General features: G+C 40.3%; 1 protein-coding gene across 1 annotated transcript; it reads right to left on the bottom strand.

The window, feature by feature from the left end:
- Positions 1 to 2: 2 nt before the first annotated feature.
- Positions 3 to 17,208, bottom strand: LOC6574646 (PP2C-like domain-containing protein CG9801). Its single transcript, XM_002000644.4, has 4 exons — positions 16,871 to 17,208; positions 2,734 to 3,042; positions 1,851 to 2,674; positions 3 to 1,759 (listed from the first exon to the last, which is right to left on the bottom strand). The coding sequence occupies exons 2-4, from the start codon at positions 2,868 to 2,870 to the stop codon at positions 504 to 506; spliced, it is 2,217 nt and encodes a 738-aa protein (XP_002000680.1). The 5' UTR covers positions 2,871 to 3,042; positions 16,871 to 17,208; the 3' UTR covers positions 3 to 503.
- Positions 17,209 to 17,619: the final 411 nt, after the last annotated feature.

The following is a 17,619-nucleotide window of genomic DNA, read 5'->3' as shown; positions in this document are numbered from 1 at the left end:
CCTTTAAGTTTTTTTAATGCGTTTATTCAATTTCGATTGCTTTAGGCCCGTTTTGCACAGCCCCTATTTATTGCATTTAAGCTGTGCGTTACGATGATCACATGCAGCGCCTTAAAGTGCATTTCATTGGTGGCATAAAAAACTTGTTCAATTATTAGAATTTACAAATTCACAATAAGCTGCTGCATGTAGGTGTTGCATATGCTAAGGTATGAAGGTGTAAAAATATGGTTTACATTGATCCATTTATATAAAACTGTTTTCTTTTTGGTAGTTTAAAACATTTGAGGCAATTTGTCGTTTTGCTTGTGCATTTCAAAAATGGCTATATACTATGGCTGACAAGCTCGAAAAATCAAATCAACAACTTAAATAAAAGCTTCACGAATACCAAGTAAATAATAATACATATTTATATATGTGTGTGTGAGTGTATAAAACTACGTATTTATGGGAATATGTATATTTTATATGTGATGAAATCGCGTTTGAGTGTGGGTAGCTTAAAAATTCGTCTCTTTGAACTCCTTGGACTGCAGTAACGGCGCCACATTCCCGTTGCCACCGCCTCCACCGCCAAGACCAGCTTCAACTGCATCAGCATCGGATGCTGTTGCACCACCTACGGTATAGGCCAACACAGTGGCATGATCCAGTTTGCCAGGCAACGCACTAAATGCACTGCTGTCAACGATTCGTTTGCGGGCCGCTCTGTGCTGCATGCGGTTCAGCTGCACCTCTCGCTTGACTCCATCCGGGCCAGTGGACAGCTTATAAAAGAGTTCCCGCTGCTCGAGGGTTTTGCGGCGTGCGGAGGTGATCATCCGCACAAAATCGATAAGTAGGTGGCAGAGTCGCCGTGCTGAGGCGCAGGGTGAGAAAGTTCCGTTAATACCGTAACTAAGTAAGTCCTCCAGTCGGTGCAGCGTCAGGGCATGCCGTTGCGGCCCAGTGACCAGTGGCAGGCCCATCGCCGATTTGGGAATGCGTTGAATTGGCGGTGTTGGTGAAGCTGGTGCCCCGGCACCGGCGCCTACTCCATGGCGTGCTTCGATCAGTGTCTGGGAGCGCATATACTTGGGCCGGCTGGGCACTCCGTTTGGTGGGCTGCCGGCTTTTGGCTTGCGTGTTCGACAAGGCGGCGTGGCCGACGACGGATGCAAGCGAGCATAGATCGCTGAGGCACTCTTGTTCTGTCGCTTCGGCGCCAGATTCCCTGGCTGCAGTTGCTGGAGCTTTACATCAGGTGTCCAAGCCTCGGCGAACTTGCCGACGACCGGATCAAAGTTATCGCTGATGCCGTCAGAAGTGAGAAACACAATGTCTCCACGCTCGATGCAGCTCATCGAGAAGGTGAGATTGCTCAGTTCGGGTTTGTTGCCATCGGCGGGTCCCAGCGCTCCCAACGCATCACGCATATCTCGCATGGAGCTAATATCATGGGATGCTTGCGTCAGTTCCCGCACACCGTGCTTCTTCGAGTACACGTAGCCCAAGGAATCGCCCACATTGCACGCACAGACCACATACTTGCCGTTTGCGCCGTCCAGCGGCAGAACTACAGCAATGGTTAGTGTGGAAAGTGCCCCGCCCACTTCCAGTATGCAGCCGTGACCCTCCCACAGGCTGCGCAACAGACTCACAAACAGCTCCTGTGTGGTGGTGGCCCGGCACTCGTGGGCTTGCCCAAACACGGCACGGTCCAAATAGTCCAGGCAGCCGTGCACAGCCGAGCGAGCAGCCAGACGAGCGCCATCACCTTTGGAAAGAGGAAGAGGATGTTATTCGAGCTCGAAAGGAAAATGCGACCTAAGTGACCTAAACATGTACTTAACATTCGTTAGACTCACCCCAATTGACGCCATCAGCCATGGCCATGGCAGCGGCATCGCCACGCACAACGCAGCCATAGCAATCGGCAATCGGATTGCCCATTGGCTCCTTGGTCAGCATGTTGTTTTCGTAGAGGGAAACTGAGATACCGTAGGCGAAATCGCAATCCATTTGCCAGTTTTGCACGCCAGCTACCGGCGTGGAGAGGGCGGTGGGTGTGGCCGCTGGTGTGCTGCTCTGATTGCTGACGGCTTCACGCAGCAGTCGTTCGCGCTCCGAGTTGCCAGCTGCCGTGGAGGCCTCAGTCTTCGCATTCAAGAGATTCTTGTTGTTCTGATCCTGGGCAGGACTGCTGTTGCTGACCATGCTGACCACTATGGTGGTGGCTTTACCACCGGCGCTCTCTCTCGCCGCAGCTGATGAGGCGCTAATGCTGCTCTTTGAGTTCTTCCTGGATCGCATGCCTGAGGCGACAGTGGCTCCACCTGCAGTACCCGTGCCCGTCGCGCTCTGATCCGTACTGCTCTGGCGCCGCGCAAACTTGTTGCTCAGCCTTGTCGATGCGCTGATCACTGGAGCCGGCGGCGTACTCTTGCGCACGCCATACGCATCCTCGTTCTCCTGCTGCGTATCGATGAAATCAATATCATCCGCATAGCTGGCACTTAAATGCAATTTCGAGCGCTTGATCCCTGTCAGGCCCTCGTCCGGGCCTGTGCAGGCGGCAATGATCGTGTCCGGGCCAGTGTCGTAGCTGCCCAGCTTCAGCACGGGCATGTCTGTGGGACTCTGGCCATTGTAGATCTCCGGTCCGCCGGCCATAAACTCACGCTCCATACGACTGCAAGATAATGAGGCTGTAACTATGTAACTATGGAAAAGGTCAGAGGGCGCACATACCCCTCGAGATATTTGGTAATGAAGCTGCCGTCGTCCTCCTCGGCGTTGCCATTGACGCGCCTGCGGCCGTCGCGCGGCTCCGCTATAAAACTCAATTGTCGAAAGTACGTGGTGACCTTTTGCCGGAGCGATGGCATCTTGACGAGATGCTGCTGCTGCTGTTGCTGCTGCCGCTTGGTTTGCTTCTGAACTTTCTCTAATTGGGGCTGTGTCTTAATTGATGCAGCGCTGGTGCGGGGGACTTACCGCCTCCAGTTGGAGTGCAAGTGCATTCACCTCATCGGCGGCAATTGTTGTGGGAGTTGCTGCCTGCAGCGAGCCAGATGAGACAGAAAGAGTTTCTTATTTAATTATCAATAAATTATGCAATTAAATGAGGTGCAGTCGCCAGCTACGGCCCCAGCTAATGGCAGGATGTGCACTTAGTGGCCGCAGGGCCTCTACACAAACACTACGAAGTCAGGATTGCCCAGCTGCTGAGCATAATGCAGGGGCCCCGCCCCTCCAACTCTCGTGAGCAGGCAAACACAACCTGAATGGGCTTTCAACTTGCGCTCATTTCAGATGCAGGCAGATGATAGCTGCTGCGGGGGGAGAAGAGAAGAGACACTGTGGCTTCCCGTTTCAAATGACGCAGTTGATTAATGAACCGCCGCGTCACTCCGTTTCGCTTGCCAAATGGCAGAGAGAATAAATGGCATATTCGTTCCTTATTCCGCTTTAATCTTGCTAAGTTTTAGTTTATCTTACGTTTGGTACCTGACAAGCAAATGAATCTTTAACCTTCTCTCTTCCTAATTGATTTCAGTCTCAATAAAAATCTAACGAAGCTGGCTAGAAATGGTGCCAAAGCTATCATGATTTAGTTAAGATTATGAAAAAAGTTCAATTTGTGATCTATATAACTACTGAAGGAATTATCAATCTGTAATTAAGTTTTACTTAGCCTTAGTATTAAAGCTATCTGATATATATATATATATATATATATATATATACTTAGTCGGAGAGCATATCAAATCTTTGATATTCATAAGTAATAAATCTCGTTAAATGATAGTTTGAAATACGTTATTATAGCACGGGGCTATCGTTACATTGCCTATTAAGGGTCGTGCCAGTGGCAGATGTAAGAGAAATAATAATATGAATTGTAATTTAAAGCTAGCTGACCTTATTTTCAAAATGTTGCTTTGAAGATTAAGAATTCTCTGCGACTTGCGCTGTTTATAGTGGTTAACTAAACGCTCAGTTGAGATACAGTTGCATTGCGCAAGCTGCTGACCAGTTAAGCATAACTGTATTTAGCCTACTGGAAATGGCCTGACTACGAAATACCTTGTCTTCTTCATATGCAGCTCTTATATTAGGAATGATGGCATTCATTCCTTCCACTACAATACATAAACATGCTTAAATAATTGTTTAGATCTGGTACTAGAATTACCGCTAATCTTGAGTAGGTAATAATAGCAAGAGACTCTCTAGTTAATTTTCCTTAAACGATGCGCACAAGCCGCATTATGTAACCGAACAACTAAATGATAGTAAACAAAATGAAAACGCAGCAACGACAATAATTGCTGAAAGCTTTTGATGATGGACACAATTGTTTGTTATTGTTGTTGTTGTTGTTGTTATTGTAGTTGCTCTGTTTTAACGATGTGCCGCTTTAATTTATGACACTTCAGTGATCACTTAAAATGACAAATGAATTATTCATTTATTGGCCAGTTTCCAGCATAAACAACGAGGGTGCGCCTCTCTCAGAGATTCTCAAAAGTTGTGGGTAAACAAATAAATGAAATAGGCAAACAAATAGAGTTACAAAAGTGGCTTCTACACAAAATATATGCGCATTCATTCAGCATACCTTGAAACGAACCAGGTGTGTGACATGAATCTACCTTTTACCGATCTGTTTCCATTTGATTAAGCAATCGCATCTGTACCGAGACCCACTGAAGTGTTGCACTTACAGGCGAGCCATTGCGGTTACGACACACTCGTTGGCCGTTAGGCACGTGTCACAGCGCCGGACAATGGGTCAGATATCGGCTATAAGGCAGGCAAGTGAATGAACGCAGAGAACTCACAATGATCGTCGTCAGAATAAATATATTTAAAGAGCTCACATTGAGTACAAGAGCTCAAGCGGCTTTTGTGTGTCAAGTGAAGAGGAAGAAGAAGGAGAACATGATAATGATGATGATGACTGTGCTTGACATAGGAAACGTGGGAGCTGAAAGTACAAGCCATTCATACCTGGTGTCGTTCTAATCGAAATGGAGCAGAGCAAAGCAAAACAGAGCAGAGTGAATATATGAATTTCAGATTGCTCTGACATTTGGGCGGATGCTGCTGTGTGCGGCTATTCAGTGTGTGTTGAGCGGTGGGTGCGGTCAGCGTTTGTGGTTGTAATCTCTTTGACTGCACATGTAATCGCAGACTCTTGTTGCTGGCAAATTGAATTGTTTGTGGCACTGAAGTGCAACATTTCAATCATCCAGATTGATTCCGTTTGCCAATGCGCTTGGATGCGCTTCAATGAACCGCTTGAAAGACACAAAAAAAAAAGGGGGACACACACTCACCCAGCATATGTCTGGGCAAAATGCTAACTGAATCTAGGTTAATTTGATTTTGATCGAAAAATACACTTGGTATGTGGGCGTGGCATGCAAACTACGCAACTCAACTTAACCACTGCGCCGCCTTAGGATTCTGATTGCATTTTGCGGTTCCTCAGCCCTGAGAATTTAATTAAATTACACTTCCCGTTGCTATTTCGCTATGATTGATGCGTGATCTGTCGCTTAAGTTCAAGTCAATTGCCTTCAGTCGTGCAAGGTGGCTGCGAAACCTTGGCTCGCGTTTGTTTATTTGCTCAAGTCTCTGATCGTGAGCTGAAGATCAATGGTGGAGCAAATATTGAACTTGGAAAGATAATACAATTGAATCAATCTGCATTTAAATTAAATTTGATTTAGACTGAGATTTTCAGAAGAGTCCAGTACATAAGAAACATATATATAAATTTCTAGAAGGAATAAGAAGAACACTAAACATGATTTTCCTCATGAAAATTATATAAAATTATATTTGATTTATCGAAATTCAAGCAATAATTCAATTTTGTTTGTTTGTTTTGGCTTATCATAAAGCCTGACAGTCGGTATTACTGTTCTACTTTTTTCAGGCTAGTCCCTATCGTAAAGTTTGATCAACCTATTTACTAAACTCAATTGAATGCAACGCTTTGTATCATGTAGTTATAATGATAATTTTTAATTAAAATGTAAATGTAAAAGAACGTTGAGCTCTTGAGTCTTGTTGTCTGCTATCTTTGGAAAAGTTTCATTGAAGTAGAGTTCATAAATAGTTACATTAATCCAGTAAGCATAAGGAAAAACAAAAAACTTTCCATGCATAAACTCGGCTTAAACTCTTTCATTTATACATATTAGTAAGAGCTAGATAGACAGACATAGACCCCAGACATAATCATAATCAACATGGATATATTGAATTTAATATATATATATACGTATATATGTTATACATGCAAAGACTGAATTATAGACTCCTCTTCAGAATAGCATATAAAAGTGATCGACGAGCGTTTGCTGACACGCCCCAATCAGAACTCGCTCCCTCTCTCTCTCTCCCCTCTACCACAACAACATTGAACAGAACGTAATATAAAAGATATTCGAGGCGTGTGCCACATTATCAATCGACACTTTCGGCACAGTTCGGGGCATATTCGAGCCATCAACATTTTCAACACTCTCAGCTAATCAGGCGTGAAAATTGTGCACGAATCGAATGAGGGGGGCCAAATGGAACGAAAGCGAATGGAAAAGTGTTGAAATAAATGTACGTAAATATTATTATTTAATGTGGTATAGACTAAAATTAAAGTTCTGGCAAATGCAATTTATTGAAAGTGACGGAATTAGTTTACACATTGCTTCAGATATAACCGCGAGCTATAAATATTCCTATGATTATTTGTATTTATAGCAGCATATGGCACAAATGGAAGATCATTTCGATCCGATCAGGGTGGGCTGCGATCTTCCATATGTTGGGTCTTTGATTTGTTTTGGGATTTCGATACGCAAACACGCTTGAAAGATTTATTTGGTTTGTCTGTTATTTTTTGCATTTCTGTTAAATTTAACACATTTCCGCTTAAGTAGATAAATAATTGATGATTGTTTACATTTCGAAACTAATTAGACGAGGGTAAATAGAGCTGCGTTTAGATAGATTCACAAGGTTCGCCAAGTAAGCTGCAACTAGTTGCAGCACTTCCCACCACCAGGGGCAGCTGCTCATATATCATTTTTCTATAGGCACGACAGCCTTGTGGCAGCCAGCAGATTCTTTTATGTGTGCGCTGCCATTGCTGTTGCATATTCAAAAGCTGTTGATTTAGTGCAGCGCAGCGCAGAAGAGTAAACAAACAAGCGCACAGAGATGCCACCACGCCAGAGGCAGAGGTGGGCGGGTGGTAGGCTGGCTGGGGGTTGGCTGGCAGGTGTACCACGTAGACATGAACGACAGTTAATAGCGGCAGCATTTCACCAAGCTGACAAACGCGACGACAGCTGGCTGAAAGATTATGCTGTCTCAAGGTGGAAGTTGCATTCATTTGAGGGTCTTGCCATAAGTCAACTGCGGCTCAAAGCGAATTGCTGGCCAAACCGTCTGCTTGTACACAAAAGCCGTAAAACACATTCACAAGAAAGTGAAATTTTCTTCTTTATTTGATTGCTTGTCAGCTTTTAGCATATGTTGAGCTATGTCAACTGCCGAACGAAAGCTGAAGGCCAACAATGCTGCGAGAATTCCAATATTTACCATGTTCATACGTATATGAGCTACATATTGCCTTGGCTTAGCATTTAAATCTTGCTATTTTGTGTATCTTATAGACCCTAAATATACTCTTACACATGATTTATGTGTATTATATTATTTCAAAATATATTCTATTATCTCTGTGTATTTTAAGATTTCATCACGAAATTCCTGTCAAATTAAGCTTTGTCACGGAGCAGGGGATAAATATTTTTAGAGCATGTGATGTAATTTTATAAATAGATGGCTAGGAAAATGAAATTTTAATATAGAAACTTTAGGTCTCATCTCAACTTAATGGACAACATGATGTACGTATATATATTTTTCTGGTTTATACAATATAATTGGAAACTCATGAAGAACAATTGCAATGCTCAAGCTTCAATTGAAATCAGTCTTATATATATGAATATAGGTATATATTCATATATGTACGCTTATTACCATTTCTGGTTTTCTGAAATATGTATGTATATAAGCATATGCATATGTGATATGAATACTTAATGCATATCTTTGCCACACTCTACTTTGACGACTCGAATGCACTGAATAAGCTAGAACATTTATACTTAGTGGCGCCCATGCAACATTATATTACAATATAGTATACACAGATAATACTTGGAGAACTATATATATATTTTTTTATATACTTATGATTATTTTAGTTTTATAAACTAAAGTCTTCTCATTATATACCATGAGATCAAAGTTTTCTAAACATAGAACTATAGAAATATTGTTAGAAAATATGAAATTTTAACTGCTGCAGCAAGTGCAGCGCTCGACACATCTGCAGAGCTCTACTTTGTTATAACATGTCTACAGATGTGAATAACCACATATTGGCCATATGTCTATAAAGAGTCTGTTTATACGTGGAAGTCTTTATTGCGTCGCTTTTTTACTACACCCAGTCAAAGTCCACGGCATTAAAACACTGCAGATTATCACGTCTGAGTAGCTTAGGATCCGAGCCATAGGTAAATATTTAATCAGTTGACATGCCTCCATAATTTAGCAACAAGGCTTAATCCGCCCTGCGGTCAGCCACTCGAATTGGCTTTGTTGGTTCTATTTGTGGAGTCCGGCTGGAGCCGAAAAGCGCTTGAGGTTCCATTAAAATGGGACTAATTAAAATTGCATGGGATGAAAATCACACACAGTGAGCGAAAAAGGGACAGAAAGAGAGGAAGGCAAAGGGAGAGAGAGAGAGAGTGGGAGAGGCAGAGGCAAAAACATACAATGGAGTTCTTTCACCTCGCTCGCATGTCTGCAGGGGAGCAACTCCACCTCCTGCTCCCCATTCCTTCAGCGTTTTTGGTGCCAGTCTCGGGCGTTGCTTAAATTGCCAGCTAATTGGCTTTTGAGTGTCTGTAGCGTGGTGCGTGCATTTCCTGTTACAACTGCACACACACAGAAAACAATTTGCATTAATGGAAAAGCCTCCACATAGGCACCCACACCCCCAATATTATATGCCACATGCATCCATTATTTCAACACTTGCCACATCATTGGAATTGCAATGCATGAAAACTGAAAGTGCGACATAAATCCATAAAGCAAATGTCATCTGCGCTCTTCTAAATATTTCCTCGTTGCATAATGCACAGCCTATCTTTGTTCAGGGTTCTTCTTTGGGGGAGGAGTGGGCGCTCGGTTCGGTGGGGCTCCGTAGCGGGGCATTCCATGGGGCCCTCTCCATGCTGCTTTCTGTGTCAAAAGTGCACTTTCGCATGCAATGTGACGCCGCAAAGACGTCGATGCTTTTGTTCTATCGCATGCAATAATGACGCACATATGTATAGTTGTTGTTGTTGTTACTGCTGTTGTTTAGGGGTGCACCAACCCTTGGAGACTGTTCAGGGTTGTGTGTGTCTGTATGTGTGCTGGGCTTTCTCTTATCGCTCATTTCCGCTTGCATGTTTCTGTTATGTGCTTTTGGGGTCGCGCCTCTTGGCCCCATTTCTTGAGCGGGCCCCGAAAAACTTGAACGTACTTGTTAAGTTTAGTAAATACTTTAGAGAAAAGGAAAAGAAACTCAGATATGGGGCAAGGAGCCATTGGGTGAAGCCGAAACGTTTGTGGTGTCAGATGTAATGGGGTTAACATTAGTTCAAAAATATCTTAAGTCAATCGATAAACTGACACGAAAGTCGCAAAGGTGTGGAGAGTTTTATTTTCTTTATGATATCAAGAGAATCCTAATGGCTTTTATGATATTCAAGGAAATACAGTTAAAGCCAACTCATTGCCTTCAAATGATTTGAATTTCAACCTGAAGAGTCTCTTTTTGACAGATCAACTCTTCTGAGAATTCCTTATTCCAAAACGTCGGCTGACTCATAACAACGTTTGTTTCTTCAAATAAATTCGTAAATATTATGCAAACAGGTAAAGCAAAAATATATTCAAATTCTAGTTTGTGTGTGCTGGTTCTTTACATATTTTTAGAATTTGTTTATTTATAAAAAGTATATTTAACAAGTAAGAAAGCTCTAGTCGAGACTGCTCGACTAGGAGATACCCTGAACCCTCTAAGCTGATATTCTAATCAGTCTGCACTTCTTTTCGAAACATACACACGCACGTATTAGAACGCGCCTGCTAACTGCGCAGTAAGCAGCGACTGCGCTTGGGCTGCGTTGCAGTGTGGGCAATATTATAAGAATTTATTTGTTGAATAATTTAATTTCTAGACGTACAATCTTAATAAAACTTTCAGAGCGTAATCATATGGTAAAAATGTGTGCACATTCTAAAGCACAAGTCTCTAGTATTTGAAATACGCTTTTTACAAAAGTGAGGGTGAGGGGGTGAATTTAGGGGTGGGGGGTAAATTTTAACAAAAACCGAAATTGTATAAATTGCATATAGGCATACATTAAAAATTTGGAGACTCTAGCAATAAAGGTGTAGAAGATATAATTTTATAACTGGTTTTCGATAAGGTTTTTTATCGATAAAAAAAGATCGGGATGAGTTATCGATTTTTAATGATAAACTTGATATGCGCGCTGTAATTACGAACATTTTAAAAAAATTTTGAAGTCTCTAGCTCTTATATCTTCTGAAATCGACGCGTTCATACATACGGACAGACGGACAGACGGACGGACGGACAGACGGACAGACGGACAGACAGACGGACAGGGCCAAATCAACTCAGCTCGTCGCCCTGATCAAGAATATATATACTTTGTGGGGTCTGCCACGCCTCCTTCTGCCTGTTACATACATTTCAACAAAACCATTATACCCTGATTTCCCATTGAAAATGGGTTCAGGGTATAAAAAACAATAATAATGTGCGGTTGTTTCACGAAAAATCTTCAAATTTATTTTTATATTTTATTTGGTTTGGAAGTGAATTTTAAAATATATAATAAATAAATTGAAATTTATAATAATTAACTATATTTTGGAATTTACATAAATAGATTTGTTAAATATTTTTAATTTTTTTAAAATAAATTTCTTTATATTTGTTTTATTTTATTTTTTTTTTTAAATTATATTTAAATGTAATAGTAAATGGATTGTTTCGTTATATTCAAATATACATTTCTAGATCTATAACTTTTTTATATAAGGTAAGCATTTCTAGACAAAGCACTAAAAAAAAAAAAACTCTAGACATTTTAACACCTATTAATCTTGTTTGCCCGCCTGTGGTTAAATGAAAACTCGACAGGCGAGCAGCAGCAGCAGCAGCAGCAGCAGGAAATGTGAGCCGTGTAGGACTTAGTTGTATATAGGAATACCAATCTTGAGGTGAATAAATTAGGCATGGGTTCGGCCAGAGGCTTGACAGGCATACTAATAAGTCCAATAAGTGGCCGCCTTGGCGCGCCAAGAAGTCGCGAGAGTGGGTGCCGGATAAAATATTAAATTAAAACTTAATGGCAGCGTATCAAATGGAAAGAAGTCAAGGCCCGGCCAAAGAACCGCGACAAACAAAGCCAAAGCAAATGCAATTGAGAAACCTCCTCAGTCACTCGTCGTCGTTGCCGTTGTTTGTCTGGCGTTGGTGTCAAATGGCTGCCCACTGTCGGCAGCTTGGACATTTCAGTGCCAGGTGCTGTGGTCTGCAATGGGTTAACTGACCTTCTCCTCTTACCGCCTCACCTTTCCCATGCCCCTGTTTAGCTCTAATTTGAGCTCCATTGGCGGGCTTAGTCATCGCGTCAGTTGGCTGACTAATCATTAGAAATGGCGCGTGCTTAGACAAAGAATCGGCGAGTCGGCAAATCGACGTCGAGTCGGTAAGCTGGAGAAACCTCTATTAACTTCTCTCCCCCTGAACAAATTCAATGAACTGTTTTACTGAGATCTGTGCAGCGGTTTTCATTTTGCGGCCGCTGTTCATTCAACTTAAAATCGGCAAAACAAATTTTATTTTGGTCGAGGCGCGCTTCGAATCGTCTGTTGCTCTTACCTAATCGATATACATAAATAATATATCTCTTTTTATACACTAAGCTGAGGGCTATTGCGATTAAGCAATGATATTTGTAGCGTGCAATAGATTTTGCGATACTTTGTTTAATTTTCTCTCAATATATAGTAGTGTTTATATAGCTGCAATGGAGGTCATTGACTTTATATAATTTGATTGTTTTTGTATAATTTTTTTCTGTATATGTATGAATAAAATGCCTTATTAATTTTACCACTTTTTTTGTCAGAAAGAGTATTTACTCTGCGTATTAATTTCGTTACTCTTTAGAGCTTTCTTAAATTGGTTGGCAAAGCAGCTGCACGAAATGAATTGTGATTCGACGTTTCAAGCTAGCTAAAAATTTGACGTGCTGTAATTAAAATAATATATAGGGGTACGCTATATTGTGTGAGCACCTACAAATGCTACTAAGCAATAAAGGAACATGCTATAAGTAAAAATTCTTTGAGCTGAGGGCAGCCAAAATCTGGTTTTCTGTTTATATACATACATATATACACAAGTCTTATGCGATTTTAATTGAAATGATTATTAGCCAATTAAAGAAATGCATTAAAAGTGAAATTATAGAATATATACCATAAGCTATTGAGTCAATATAATAGTAAGATATATCTGTAACTCTATTATTCTATATAAGAAGTCATATAACTTCAGTTTGATATGTTTATAAAGCACTACCTGCAGGAATTGCTTTTAAACGGAGCCAGCCAATTATACACTTCGCGTCATCAGGTTAGCGCCCCCCCCTTACACTTATTTTCTTTTACGTTTTTCTCTTTGCCTATTGCACGCAACTTCTTGGTTTTTTTTTTTATTTCATTATCATCATATGAGATGTCTCTCATACCAAAAAAAAACGCGAGTGAAAACCCGGTTTGTTTTATTTTCTATCCTTCTCTATTTTCGCAAAAAATGTGTGCACTTATTTTGCGTCATCAGATTAGCGCCCCCAAATGCAATTGTAATTATCTTGCTTATTTTGGCAATTACACTCACCAAATTTTTTGTGAAGCTCAAAGTATTCAATATATTTATAGTATGGGTAAAGAAACAGTTTTATCTTTGGTTGAAAATCAAAGATTGAGGCATACTTTGAATCTAGACTATGCAACCATAAAATTGCTGAAAAATCAGGAAAAAACAGAAAACTAAGTGGCAATTTTCTTACAAATAGGGAAAACTATGGAAAAAACTATATAAGCGGCAATAATCAAGTGATTTCAGAAGGAAATAGAAGAGCATTAGTTCGAGAAGCTTCGAATTCCCATGAATCGACCACCAAGATTAGGGATAAAATCGGTGTTAAGACGAGCTTATCAACGGTCTAAAGAGCAATTAAGAAAGTTAATTACTTAAAGAAACAGAATGTAAAAAAAAAGACACCAGTCGATATGCTGAGAAAAGAAATACGCATTAATTTTGGCCGGGCGAACATGACGGGGTCTACCCAATGGCAGCATGTTGTCTTTTCTGATGACAAAAATTGAATTTGGAAGGAACTGATGGATATAATTATTATATCCATGACCTACTCATAGAAGAACATTATTTGGAACGGTTTCCAAGCCGCTGCGGCGGGGGGGTGGTGTGGCATTTGTGTAGGTATCAATATCTTACTACAGCACTTGCAAGCTTCAATTTTTGACATCGCGCATGAACGCATAGGACCATAATATCGTGTTTAAAACTGCTGTTCCGCATTTCTATAACCTGTCTGAAAACCGGCATTAGATTTTCCAGCATGATAATGCCCCAATTCAGACCGCCCGATCCCTGAAGTCCTGGATTCAGGGCCAAAAAATTGATCTCATGGAGTGGCCACCATACTCACTCGACCTTAATATCATTGGAAACGTCTGGGGATGGTTGGTCAGGAAAGTATATGAGTCCGGAAAGCATTATAGTACAAAGACAGAGTTAATCGAAGGTACTGAACACGCTTAATCAACCATATCCTTGAATAATACTGAACAACTTTATAATTCCATTCCTAATCGAATTTTTTAAGTAATTTCAAACAAAAAACGGCACTACGCACTACTAATATTACTTAAAAATAACAATAGCTTAAAATACAGGTGTTATTTTTGGTAATTATCTTAAATAAATTGAATTTAGCGCAGGGGGCGCTAATCTGATGACCAAATTTTTGTCACATGTTTTTTGTACATTTTACAAAAAAAATTATTAAAAAATAATCCTTATTGTTACAGTAGCCATTCTTTTTGTATTTTAAAGAGAAATAAATGGAGTATAATGTAAAAAAATTTCAAAGATGGAGCTCTGCTGGTTTAGATTTTATTTAGCTTTGAGGTTGAGTGTAAAGGGGGGCGCTAACCTGATGACGCGCAGTGTATATACCTACATACGTAGAGCTAAATAAATATATACTCTCTCTCACATATAAAAATGGCTCTCTCGATTCCCATTCAGTCGTAATAAAATGAAGCAAATAAAGAAATTTAATATATCAACTGTGGTCGTTAAATTATGAGAAATGGAACAGTATAGTATACGTGTATATGAAGCCAGTTAAAATGCATTTCGAATGAACTCCCAAGTTGAGAGCAAACAAACAACGCAAACCATCCAGAAGCAGTCCAAACTATACGTATCATAAAAGGCCATCGAGACAACAAAGGAGCACAAGGAGCGACAGCTGCTGGGCATGGGAGTGCGCCAGCTGTGGATGGAGTCAGACAGACGGGGCATCGCTTTATGCGGCATCCCCCGTCTGGGCCAGAGTCGTCGCAGTGGCAGTGGCAGATGACGGCGAGCTGTTGCCATTGAACCACCCAAATAAACCCAACTTCAGCAAGCAAATATGTATAGAGTAGGGTAGTTAGTTCAGAGTTTTGCTAAAAAAGAAAAAGAGTCAGCAGCATTCTTGGCCGAGAGCGGGCGAAAGTGATTGAATTCCAGCAAGATTCGTGGCGCCACTGGAATTGCGCATCTTAAATGCGTTGCAAGTTTTTCAGTTACTGTCGAATACTTTCACGTGAAGTTAAAGCCAAACATGGTTAGCCTCGATGATAAAAGCTAAAAGCAGACGATAAATTTAGCTTTCAGAACTTCAAAGAGTTGAGCAAGTCACCAGATGGAAGTAAAGATGAAGAGGCAAAGAAAAACATATGGTTAACTGGCAAAAAGTAGTTAAAAGTTAATGCAAACATGAGGCAAATGGGGAAACCAATTTTGTTTAATTGAGGTAACTCGAAAAAAAAGTTGATTAATTCAACTGCTGATTAAACTACTTTGAGTATATGTGAATTAGTAAAAAAAAAAAAAATTATAATAATAATAAAATAAAACAAAAATAAAAATAAATAAATAAAAAAAAAAAAAAAATTAAGCCAGAGATTCATTAGTCTAAAAATATAAAATCACTTTTATGTATAAACTAAATTGACATTATTGATTTTTTAAATATGTATATGAAAAATTTTAATGCAATATTTAATAAAAGCCATTTCCAAAATAATTATTTTAAAATCCTAGATTTTAGTTAAATTGCTCAAAATACGCCTAAAAGTTTGGCCTTTATAAATTAGAAATTTAACAATAATCTTTTTCCATTATCCAAATGAACATGTTGATGATACAATTCCTAAGCAGACTCAACTGTACAATATTTAGTAGACGTTATATCCATGGCATTACCGGGGGTGACCCCTAACTGTATAACAGGATTTTGGGCCACAAAACGACTCACCATGTTGTGGGCAGCACTGAGGACGCTTAATTTACAATTCATTTCCTGTTATTTTCCGCTTGACAGTTGCCGCAGTTTACACAACCGGGCGCCCAGGAATCGAGGACAATTCTGGCATACTAGGAGTAGAGTCTGCCCAAGGTAAGCCTCCCACCTAAAATTCGATTCCTCGCATGTCGAGCATGTACAAATCCGTGGAGTGTGCAGGCACCATGTCCTTACTCGTGTGCTGGCTGCCGCCTGCCGCCTGCATATGATGTGGATTCTTACGGTTCCGGTGGTTGCAAAAACGAATTGCCTGCTGCATTTCGCGTTTGCCAAAAGTTTCGTTTTGGTGCAGAAAAAACCCATTTATTTTGGACAGAACTCCACCTTAGGAACAAAGGGTAAAAACGAGGAAAGCTTCAGCCTGAACCAAAAACGTTTAGTTTTTTTCTTCAAAAATGGCTCAAAATATTTCCTGACAAGCGTGAAAACATAAGAAAAAGGTGACACGATAGCGAGAAAAACTGACCAATTTGCACCTATAGGAGAAAATTAGGTGCAATTAAAAACAATTTGGCACTGGAGCTCCAATTGGTTAGACGCAATTTAACAACATGTGCAATTGGACAATGATAAAAGTTAACACGCTTTTCATAATGAAATCGCAAACCGGTTATTGCAACAACAATGAAAGCTCTGCCTTTGATGCTATTGCTGCTGCTGTTGTTGTTGTTGTCGTCGCAGTAGCAGCTGAGATTTTGCAGCTGCCCGTGGAGCAAACAGCAGGTGAATCAGAGAAGCAGAGAATAAAAGCACATGAGAAACAAAAAAACAAAAAAATAACTACAGTAATAACAATGAAGACATCGGCCAAGTTGAATGACAAAAGCAACGAAAACAAACACACACACACACACACACACACACACACAGGCAGTCACAGACGACGCAAAGTGGAGCAAGACACAAAACAAAACACGACAAAAACAAAGGGCCAAAGTTGAGGGTTAACCGAGAGCGTTCAAAAATCAATAGAAATAGGAAATGTACGCACTAAGGACAACATTACAAAAGCAACAGCATAGAAATATACTTACAATAATTGTTGTTGTTGTGGCTGTAGCTGTAGTTGTTGCTGTTCTTATCGGACGCAACGTCGAATGCTTTTACATATGTACGTTGGCGCCACACTCACGAACGGCCAGGGGCAGGGGGCGTTGGTGGTGTGTATAAATATTTGACAAACAGAGGGTGGAATTATTAATGCTTGGCTGTGTTAGTTTGTAATTTTCACTATTGGAATTTGGAGCAGTTCGCGTATACTAATTGTTGTTTTGTTTATTCAAATGCCCATTAACACTAACGCTTTTTAACAAATTTTGGATAACACCGTACACGTCCCCTCACGTTGGACTCTGAAATGTAACTGCACTCTCGATTAAGCGACAAGGCAAGTCTAGTGATGTGAAAAAACATCGATGCATCGACAATCGATGTTTTTTTGGCGATGTTTTCCGATGTTTTTATTGATACCGATGTTAAGCGATGACAGAACATCGGGCGTTAAATTTCACAACATTGCAGAACATATGGATACACTGCCACATAGAAAAATTCGCGAATTTGTTTTATTTTTTTACCCTGTGTTTGCAATGCCAAAGTAAGTAAATTGTTGAAAATATATATAAATATAGTTATTTGCAATTACAAATGTATTTATTCTAGAAAAACAACAAAGACAAGCTTTTGCTGGAGGCACTTTACAAAAATTATATTATATTATTATTTTTTAATCACAAGACTACGAAAATTGATATAGTTTTAAGTTCTGTTAATTATATTGTTA

The sequence above is a fragment of the Drosophila mojavensis genome, unplaced genomic scaffold, assembly GCF_018153725.1.
Source record: "Drosophila mojavensis isolate 15081-1352.22 unplaced genomic scaffold, ASM1815372v1 contig_231, whole genome shotgun sequence".
NCBI classification, from domain to species: Eukaryota; Metazoa; Arthropoda; class Insecta; order Diptera; family Drosophilidae; genus Drosophila; species Drosophila mojavensis.
This window is presented reverse-complemented; position numbering and strand designations above follow the sequence as displayed.

Excerpts from the sequence above, each read along its gene's own strand:
- LOC6574646 (XM_002000644.4), bottom strand. The coding sequence starts at position 2,870 with ATGCCATCGCTCCGGCAAAAGGTCACCACGTACTTTCGACAATTGAGT. Across the intron at positions 2,675-2,733 it reads ATTACCAAATATCTCGAGGG|TCGTATGGAGCGTGAGTTTA; the intron begins GTATGTGCGCCC and ends ATTATCTTGCAG. Across the intron at positions 1,760-1,850 it reads GGCTGATGGCGTCAATTGGG|GTGATGGCGCTCGTCTGGCT; the intron begins GTGAGTCTAACG and ends CTCTTTCCAAAG.